This window comes from Montipora capricornis, chromosome 5 (genome assembly GCF_036669925.1).
Source record: "Montipora capricornis isolate CH-2021 chromosome 5, ASM3666992v2, whole genome shotgun sequence".
NCBI lineage: Eukaryota > Metazoa > Cnidaria > Anthozoa > Scleractinia > Acroporidae > Montipora > Montipora capricornis.
This window is the reverse complement of record NC_090887.1, coordinates 9,287,474-9,297,473: the sequence shown is the minus strand read 5'-3', so window position 1 is coordinate 9,297,473 and position 10,000 is coordinate 9,287,474. Positions and strand designations below refer to the sequence as shown.

At 39.6% G+C, this 10,000-nt stretch overlaps 1 protein-coding gene across 1 annotated transcript in view; it reads right to left on the bottom strand.

Moving 5' to 3' along the window:
* Positions 1–10,000, bottom strand: part of LOC138050185 (uncharacterized) — a 50,898-nt gene that overhangs the window by 9,296 nt on the left and 31,602 nt on the right. Inside the window, 2 exon segments of the mRNA XM_068896645.1 lie at positions 2,549–3,082; positions 6,444–7,674. Coding sequence (XP_068752746.1) covers positions 2,549–3,082; positions 6,444–7,674 — 1,765 coding nt within the window.

Sequence of the window (10,000 nt, the reverse complement as noted above, 5' to 3'; positions counted from 1 at the left end):
AAAACCGGCCGAAGCTATTACGGATAACCGTTGTCTGAGGAAATAAGAAGCAGGTAGAAACTTTTCTTCAGGTTTTTTTCTTTCCTCGGCCGTGGGAAGAACGAAAGAATAGGGCAGTGTGATCGGTATTTTCGAAACTGCAGAGCCACAATAGTGTTATCACATGATCAGATTTTTTTATCCGCAGACTGAAATCAACGGTCCGTCTGAGATCGATAGTATGCAGCTATTTTGTAGGCTTGGTCCCCACCCCGCACTCGCTGCTCATCCGAAAAATTGTCAATTTCACCAAAAACACACGACCCCACAAGCTCTGAGCTTTAAACCCTTATCGTGTTTAAATAAAGGATCATCCCATGATGATGATGATGATGAGGAGGAGACCGGTCCGGTGCTACATCCTCATCATCATCATCATCATCATATCCTTTATGGGGTGGGAGAGAATGTGACCCCCTTCCCCCCCCCCCCCCCCCCCCTTTGAAAAATCCTAGCTAAGCCCCTGTTTTAAGCATGGAAAAACGCGAAAAAAAGTTAGCTGCTAACGGTGAGACAAACTAACTTCCGAGTTAGGATTTCGAATGGGATTTTCGAGTAAGGATGTACAGTTGTTTTTTTCGATATGGTTCCTAGTGATCCAGCTGCAACGAATAGGCTAGTTTTTCCGTAAACCTCGTAGATTTCCAGTGCTATGCAGTCAACAAAAGAACTCCTGTTGGAGTGAGGTTAGTGTTTTGCGTTCTTCTTCTGCGACATCACTATAAAAGCATACGTGACGTAACAGGCAAGACATTGAGTCTTACATGAGGTCATTTCCCTTCGCCACTAACATGCTCCTCATTTCCTGGGATAGGGATTGTTACTCTGGATCTGGGATCAGAATTATCGATTCTGATGGTATTAGAAAATCATTTACCTTGGGCCTGAGATAATTTGCACCTCGTTAAATTGACTTCTATGTTTATATATTATACATTTCTATATATGGCACTTCCACCCGGCCCTGGATATATCATGTGCTTCTGAAAAAAAAATTAAAACCAGGTAACATTTCAGGGATCACCTATAGGTTTTGTCTGGTGTAAAATTCTCTTGAAATCTAACATTACTTTACGAAAGATTTTAATGGTTAAAACCCCGGCCGATTTGACATGGTAATGAAAACGCACTCTAAAGTTAATGAATAACTCATAACTACATGCATTCATTGAAGTGTCAGCTATTGTTTCCATTTAAAAAAAAACATGAACCGTGCATGTCGCTATCCAGTTTTGAGCCCAGATTGACAGTTGTAATATAAAACTTGGTTTCGCATCACAGCTTTATTCTGATTGGCGCTTCGTAATTGATAAAGTGGGCGGCACATGTATTGAAAAATCACCTCAGTTTTTGGTTGGGCGGAATTTCACAACACCCCAACCCATTCTCCGTGCAGCTTCGCCGCTCCTTAATTTGCCTCTCGCGCCAACAATACCACCAGCTAATTGGAGTTACAAAGGTCTTTTGCCAGGAGGTTAACACAGAAACTGCTCATTAAATCAAATTTGGGTCAACACACATTTCAAATGCACGCTATCCGTCACTAAAAAGCTTCTTGATGCTAAGATTTTAAACGAGTGACCACTTTGGATTACTTCAAATGTTTTGTATGCACAACCTATCTTAAAAGCAGGAAATAACTGGTATTTGTACGAAACCCATCTGCTTGCTAGCCTAGTATGGAAATAAAAACGACAATAATAGAGAATTATTCTCTATTAAACCCAATAACCCTGGATTAGACGAACATTGCTGTACTGTCTAAGTTTGAGAGGCCGGGGTGCAAAAGTATCGAAATGAAAACGACAATTCTCTATTGAACTCAATACCCCTGGATTAGACGGACATTGCTGTACTGTCCAAGGTTGAGAGGCCGGGGTGCTAAAGTATCGAAATGAAAACGACCATTCTCTATTGAACTCAATACACCTGGATTAGACGGACATTGCTGTACTGTCCAAGGTTGAGAGGCCGGGGTGCTTAAGTATCGAAATGAAAACGGCAATTCTCTATTGAACTCAATATCCCTGGATTAGATGGCCATTGCTGTACTGTCTAAGGTTGAGAGGCTGGGGTGCTAAAGATTTCATATGACTACCGTATGAGGTAACTGAATTTATACAAGTGAACTTGTACATTTCAGGGTTAGTGATAATGCTCAGAAAATCATTGAACACTATCCTCAGCCTCTCTCTAGATCACCTACGTACATGAAAGAGTGCAAACGAATACTCACCTCTTCCAAAACTCTGCATAAATTTAAGGAATCTTTCCTGTGATGACCAAGCTGCATTTTCTGCGTGGGTTTCGAAATTTATGTAAATGTGCAAGACCCTAGGCATATCTTTAGCATGGGATTAGGTGAAATGCACCTAGTGCAGTTGTCATTACATTAATTTTTGTTGCATTGGTATTGTGTGTTGTGAAGCAGACATAACAATGGTGGATTGCTTTGAATCACCAACATGGCGTCCCTGACATCACTGTTGCTATTTTTTATTCAACTTACCAGAAAAATAACGTTTACAAGCCTTGTACTCCTCTTCAGCAATAAGTGTTGTCAGTTTTAACTCAATCAGACCAAACTCCTCCAGAAGTTCCTCTGTCACTAGAAATTTCTGAGCCATTTCATTCAAATGACCTTTACAATAATCTTCCCACAGCTCCTCAAGGATCTCCTCAGAACCAACCTCAACGGTCACTATTAAGCTCCCTGACTTAACATCAAGAAACAGTACTTTACGCACCTTTTCAAGATTATCTATGAAACCATTAAACTGCTCTGAATTTGAGAAGCCAATATGTTGAAGGTACTTGTCTGCAATTCTATTAAAAAGTGCTTGCGTAGATTGGATACTTCCGTTTCCACAATTTTCAGTTGCCAAACCTTCGTTGACCACCACCTGCTGTTGTGTTGCAGTGCTTGGTTCTGTGACTTCCTGGGCAACGTCTTGAAGTTCAGGTGGCTGTACTTCCATTCCCATGCCTTTTTCTGCACCACCTTCAGTGACAGCCTCAACGCCAATTTGAATTCGAAGACGAGCTTTTAAAAACGAAATTCAAAATAAGGCAAAATTTTGGACACCAAACCACATTGAAAGAGTACCTGTTAGAGTGTACATTTATTCCGGCCCATGTAATCGATCTGAGAACTTGTCCTACCGGTACTTATGACCAAATGGGTTCACACTAAGATAGAAAGAACTATGACCAGTACACTCAAATAGATAATAATAATAATAATAATAATAATAATAATAATAATAATAATAATTTAAAATAACCAACATTTAATATCAATAATTAACAATTGTTTTAGTATAAACCGCACAAGTTGAATAAAAAGCGAACCAAAACACTACTTTATTTTTTGTAAAATGCGGGTCAGAAATTTCAAATCTCCCACGCAGGCTACTCAAATGCGACTCGGAGGAACTCAGAGGTGAATAGTACTGGGATAATCACCTCCCAGTTACCCAATCAGAGCGCATGGAGAGCACTATTCCCTTGTGTGGTATTTAACAACTATTCACCGAAGTGGAGGTGGCTAGTGGTGGATATTTACTAGCCACCGACACTGAGGTGAATAGTTGTTTTAGTATATACTAAAACAGTGAGATAATATAACACAAAAAGATGACTTTAACTCATTTATTCCCGCAAAGATTACAACATTTTCGGACGCAAATAGTAGGTAAAGTTGTAATGCTATTTTGTCACACGTACAGTAAGTTGTGAGCATGCTTAATGCCATTGTTCATGGACGAGTGCTTTTTAACATCAGCCTTCACCTTAATTGGCATTGATAAATTTTATCAGTCAACCACACTCCCTTATAAACATGTGACCTTTGGACCCCATTTAGAAAGAATTTAGAAACATTTTTTCCCCTTTGTCAGCCAAAAAATTCAGTTGTGATGAATTCACATAGAGTTTGTTGACCCAGAGAGAGCTTCTGTCAAACTACAGTGCAGACCAGAAATATGCGTCCTACGCAGACGCAAAACGCACGCGCGTTTTTTGCGCACACGCGTTTTTAAATGCGCGTTTCCAAACACGCATTTGATGCGCGTTTTTTCTTTTGTTATGCAAACTCGTATCGTAGATGTGATGTTCATTGTTCCACGAAACAATAGACAGACGATAAAATGAATATTTAATTTCTGTGATCAACTTACCAGAACATTTCAATTGAAGAGCGGTGTCAACTGACCATTGTGAGTTTTCGAAACGAACCTACAAAGTTAAGATCGATGCACAGTTCATCGTCGGCCCGTGCGTCCGTGACTTCGCCATGGCCAATGTTAATAATCAAGCGATGGAATACATTCAAGTTTCATGTTCAACATGCTCATTATAACACGAACTCCGAAAAAAAGTTGCATAATTTGCAAAACAGGCAAGTTACGTGCAAAACAAGAACCGAGACGACAATGACACGTGTGCGCCCGGAATTATTTTTTTTTCATTAACAGGGTCGCACAAAACAAAAATTTAACATACTTTGCCTTTGGATTCTCTGTTATTTCACTCACGATAAGCGAACTAATGCTTGAAATTCACTTGGAAAGCATGCAACAAACTGAACTTCGACCGAAATGTTTTATTATCACTGGCGGCAGATCGAAAGTGTCGCCGATTGTCTCACGTAAAAAGCAGCTCAGATCATGTCACGCAACACGTGCGAATTTAAAATTCGACTTCTGAAGCTGGACATAATGGTTGACAAAATGAAATATTGGACTACAAAAATCCGAAAATAGCAGCTAACCTTGAAATTTAAGGAACTCAATCATTTCTCCGTTGTGAGAAATGGGAATGTTCAATTTCCTTGTGAAATACGCCGTTCGCATGGGGTCCTGGCGTTCGTAATTTCCATAAACATCCGCTTTTTTTCTGCGTCCAATTGAAAGGAAAACGAGTGCGTCCCAGGACGCAATGACGCACTCTGGATACATCTCTGACTTAGTTTTAAATTCTTTCGACATTCACTGAATGAAAAATAATAAAACTCTGTTTTGTAAAACCATCAATTTGAACAAACAATATTTTGCATTCATGAGTAACTGAAAGAAAATAAAACAGCCGGCAACTGAAAGTCGCATGTATCTTTGAATGAATTCGGCTTTTTTTGTTACACAGGGTTTCACTCCGTATGCTTCCAGCCAACCCCGCATTAATTCTCCTCCGTAAAGCTTACAATGTAACTAAAGAAAGAAATTGGTGCAGAAGATATCTTAAAGGGGAGATTTTTCAACTCCGAGCGCATTCCAGTGAATCTTGCTGAAGTAATACAGCTTCAATTCGCAAAAGGACACAATGCCGAGACGCCTTTTGAATGTCACGCACGCATTACAAAAATTATTTTGAAATATACGAGAAAGTACCGGTATTACAGATGGCGTAAGTAAGTTTTGTTTGCGAATGAATATACTCCTTATTTCGTTGATTTTACTGCATTTCACTGCGCTGTTCGTCCAAGTCTTGCTCTTAGCGATATTTGTTATTGATCGACTAACTTTACTGACCGTCGATTTCTGTTGGCAAAACCGATGTCTTTCAAATTGAAAATAGTCCTGTTTTACGTTTTAATCACAGGAAAATATTTATTCCCCTCATTATGTCATTTGTTGATGCAGCGAGAAGTGAAAGTAATTTTCAAATGTCTGAAATTAAATATGAAGCGGAAGCGAGTGCATTGTTGACTCGAATTTCACTTGGAAGCACGCGTTATTTGAAATTTTGTCAAAGACTTCACTGTTGACATAGCCATTGTCTTGCGCTGAAACTAACAATAAAACTTAAACAATGAAAAGACAATGGGCCAACTCATACATACTAATTATCTTTGATGAATGCGCGTTTTTGATGCGCGTGTTACAAACGCAGACGCGTGTGCGCAATTTTCGTATGCTCGTTTCGCACGCGTTTTTTGGGACGCATATTTCTGGTCTGCACTGTAGAACACATAATATTCCCAAATTGTTAAGAAACACACCTTACTTAAATGGGTAAAACACAGATTTTGGATCACAGCGGTCAGAGAATATGTCACCGTGCTACAGATAAATAAACAACACCAAAAGTATCTCCTGGCCCTAATCACTTTACAAAAATGTTGTTTCAGGTCTAGCAGAAACGTTTGGCTTAGTTGTTCATTTAAGCAGCCTGCGAGCAGGCTCACTAAATTATTTCGCCAGCAAAGCCAGCGACCGCGAGCCGGCTTAGTGAGCCTGCTCGCAGGCTAGTTCATTAGGGGAGCAGGAACTTCTAGTCTTAACCTGTGGAATGTGACCTATGTTTTGGACCAGCCTTACTTTTTATGGTTTATGATTGACTTTTTTCATTCGATTCAAGCCAAATGCAAGACAATAATAATTTTTATTATTATTCTGATATCTTACCCCGAACGAGGCTGATAATCTTGACAAGAAGGGCATCACTTTGTTTGGTCCAACAGTATTTCTCCTGATATGATTTACGTATGCCTTCCGCTTCCACAAGACGACTCTGCCTGTCTTTGTCCCAGATGATGTTCTTGATTCTTTCAGCCCAAACCTCTGGCTTGTCTGAGTTGACAACAAAAAGTGAGCCATATGGAACTTTGCATAGGGCTTCCCCAAACCCAGAATTCTTGCTGACAAGAACTGGCAGACCAGCAGACAAGGCTTCAAGACCAGTCAATCCAAACCCATCTGTTCTAGAAGGCATGAGCATAAGGTCTACTTCACAAAACAAGCTCTTCAAACTTTCTCTGCTTTTTTCATAGCCTCTAACTTTAAGGCAATTAGCTGGTAGACCACATTGCATGAAACACTCTGCTATCGCCTCATGTTTTCCATCTGGTGCTCCAACAAAGACAAGATGAGTGTCAGCAAGTGAAGCAATGGCCTTTCCTGCAATGTCAAATCCCTTTAATTTGAAATCTTCTGCATCACCACGGCCAAACACCAAAACACTGCGATGTTTCCTTTCTTCAGCGTCTTGCTCAACACTAAGAAATTCTTCAAAAATACCTGGAGTAAAGACAAAAATAGTGTGATCGTTCTTGAATGGTCGAAGGTAGGAACGAAAGGCCTCTGCCAACTTAGGTCCTATTCCTACAACAAAGTCAGCCATTTCACAAAGCTTCACTTCATTTTTGTGCTTTTCTTCGCCCGTGGAAATTGGATTTGGGTAACATTTAAACATTCCCATCTCTTCTGAGTCTGTATGCACCACTTGCACCCATTTACACCGATGAGAGTCTCTTATGACTTGTGCCTGACGACCTACTTTTACTCCGTGACCAACAACCACATCGATTTGAAGATCACCTGGTGGAAAGCTAAGCAATTCCAGCTCTTCATAAGCAACTAGTTTTCTTGCTTCAATAATGTGAATGTTGCAGCTGAGGGCTTCTGTCTTGTCCTTTTCACTGCACTGTGGCACCAAAAAAGAGATTTCAACACCCGAGAATTTGGCCAACTGTATCGCTAAGTTTCTGTTCAGGGTTGAAAGACCACCTTTGCTCGATCCCCATTCAGAAGCCAAAATAGTGACTTTAACTTTATTAGACCTCCCAGCGTCATATCTTCCTTCCGATTCTGGAAAAGCACATGCCATAACAAGATCCCAATCCACAGAGCTTAATGCCTATGAATGACCAACAAAGATTGTAAAAATACTTTGCAACAAATTAATTCTTCTTAGAAAATTGCCTTAACTTGAAGAAAGTCTAAACAAATTAATATATGCTAATTATTGCAAGTAGTGCATTTTACCTAACTTGCTGCACATTTCTAGTGAAGATGAGACAGTTGTGGTGAGATATGATTTTGATTTTTATAAATAATGCTAACTGGAATATGCATTGGGTAATCAATCCAAATGAAGCTCAAATCAATATGCATATAGGTACCTTGTAATTCCCATGGGATGCAACATTGCATTCACACAAAACCAAAAACTAACAAAAAAGCTAACATTATATGTTGGTTTTCCGTTTGTTCCTTTCTTTTTCCTTTCTTGACTCGGCACAAGGGGGTCGGGTAGAGGTCCAGTGCTGGACTAGAAACCCCCTTGCTCGGTTGCGCTCTACCCCTGAAGATTCGCAGCCATTTACGAGCCTAACGGTGTCGCAGTCAGCTTTTCTTTCCCTTTGAGTTGTTTAGATTTGCCTCATTTAATACACCAGTGTTTCATTTTGCATGGGATTTCTTTGGGTTTTGGAACTGCCCTTTCCTGTTTTTAAGAACGAAGTGTTTGTGTAGGGATTGTTTCTTATTTATTATTCTTATTTTTTAAGAACGAATAATTTTCATGTTCAAATATTTGTTTATCCCTCTTACTTGATTTAGTTTCTTATACATGTACTATCTGGCTGTTTCTGAAATTAAAGTTTTTGTTTTCACACAGAGTTTGTTTTGTTTTGCTAACTCCACTGTGAGGTTGAGAGTTTGCTTTGTGAATTTCTCTTCCTCATTTCACAGACTAATTTTTGGTTATGATTTTCCCTCAACTCACCATCCACACACACAGTATTTTCCCCACACCTACCCACTTTACTAGAGATTATTATTTCAGTTAGTGGAGAGAAACCCCTTCTCGTAGGGGGATTCTTGCTGCAGCACCATAATCATGCCACAAAGGTTGCTAGTGTACTGCTGTTTTTGTTTTTTTTTACTTTATACAACTACCTACATGGCCCTCTTCACGTGGAATTGCCGGGTACCAGTAAAACGGCTCACTCATTCCTGAAAGCTAACCTTGCAATGGGCTAGCATTCCATCCATGGAAGTGTGGAACGGGGGGGGGGAGGGGGTATCACATGAGATAAACAGATTTCCCCCCCCCCCCCACACCATTATAGTTGTGGTCTCTATAGCTTTCATTCCATATTCTAATTGGTTCTTGAGAAAATCCACTGTAAAGTTGGCCAATAGAATAGGCCATTTCCAAGTTCATGTTTGTCTCCTCTTCAAAGCGAGTCTAATTGGCAAGTTTTTGTGATCGTGATTAGTTCTACTTTACATACTGGTATAAATAAAAACCAATTTTCATAAGAGAGACTTCGCACTTAGACTCACTTTGAAGAGGAGGTAGACATAAACTCGGAAATATCCTATTATTTTTGTATGCACGCCGTGCACTTAAGCGCCACAGGAAAACTATAGATCGTTTTCACGTGACGTCATCATTTTCTAAAATCCAAAACTAAAGAGCCACGAAAGTTTTTATCCTCATCAGGCATAAGAGGCGGTAAATTTGTATCCATTTGCAATTTTAAAGCTCAATAGCGTGCTTCATTTGGAAACCAGAGCATTTTGAATTTCTGAGTTATAGCGGTGCGTGACACGAGGCGACGATCGAGTTTATTGAGAAATATATATTTATCTCATGGTTTTGAGCCTTTTTAGAATTTAAAGCATTAGGAAAAGTGCTTAGGTAAATAGCTGTCTGTTCAGTACAGATGATCACTCTCCTAGATAGCCAAAGTAAGTAACAGATGTTGACACTATTTTCCGGCCGCCATATTGGTGCACCACAGATGTGCACCAACATGGCGTTTTCATACTAGGCTCTGTAAATTTCTGCGAAACATTTTGACGAATATCTGAAGTTTGGGGAAACGCACAGGCCTAAAACTTGGAGAAGTGTATTCTTCATTTATCTTCTACAACATCACGAATTCTTGACTTTTTCCACTGGATGGTTTTCGATTTATTTTTTTATTGCGTGACAGTGAAAACGATCTATTTAGAATTTTGAAAAAGCCTCGCACACTTTGTTAGCTTGTTTAATATCTCCTGAGTGATGTCATGCAGTTTGTTTGGATGTCCATGTTAACGCAAGGGTTATTAATTCAGTGGAGAAGACAAGGTCATTTTTGCGTTTGAGCGATTGCACTCGCTTTCTGAAATAAATACGTCAAAGTCAAAGACATTTTCAAATACTGCATTTTATAAGCTTTCCACCTTTT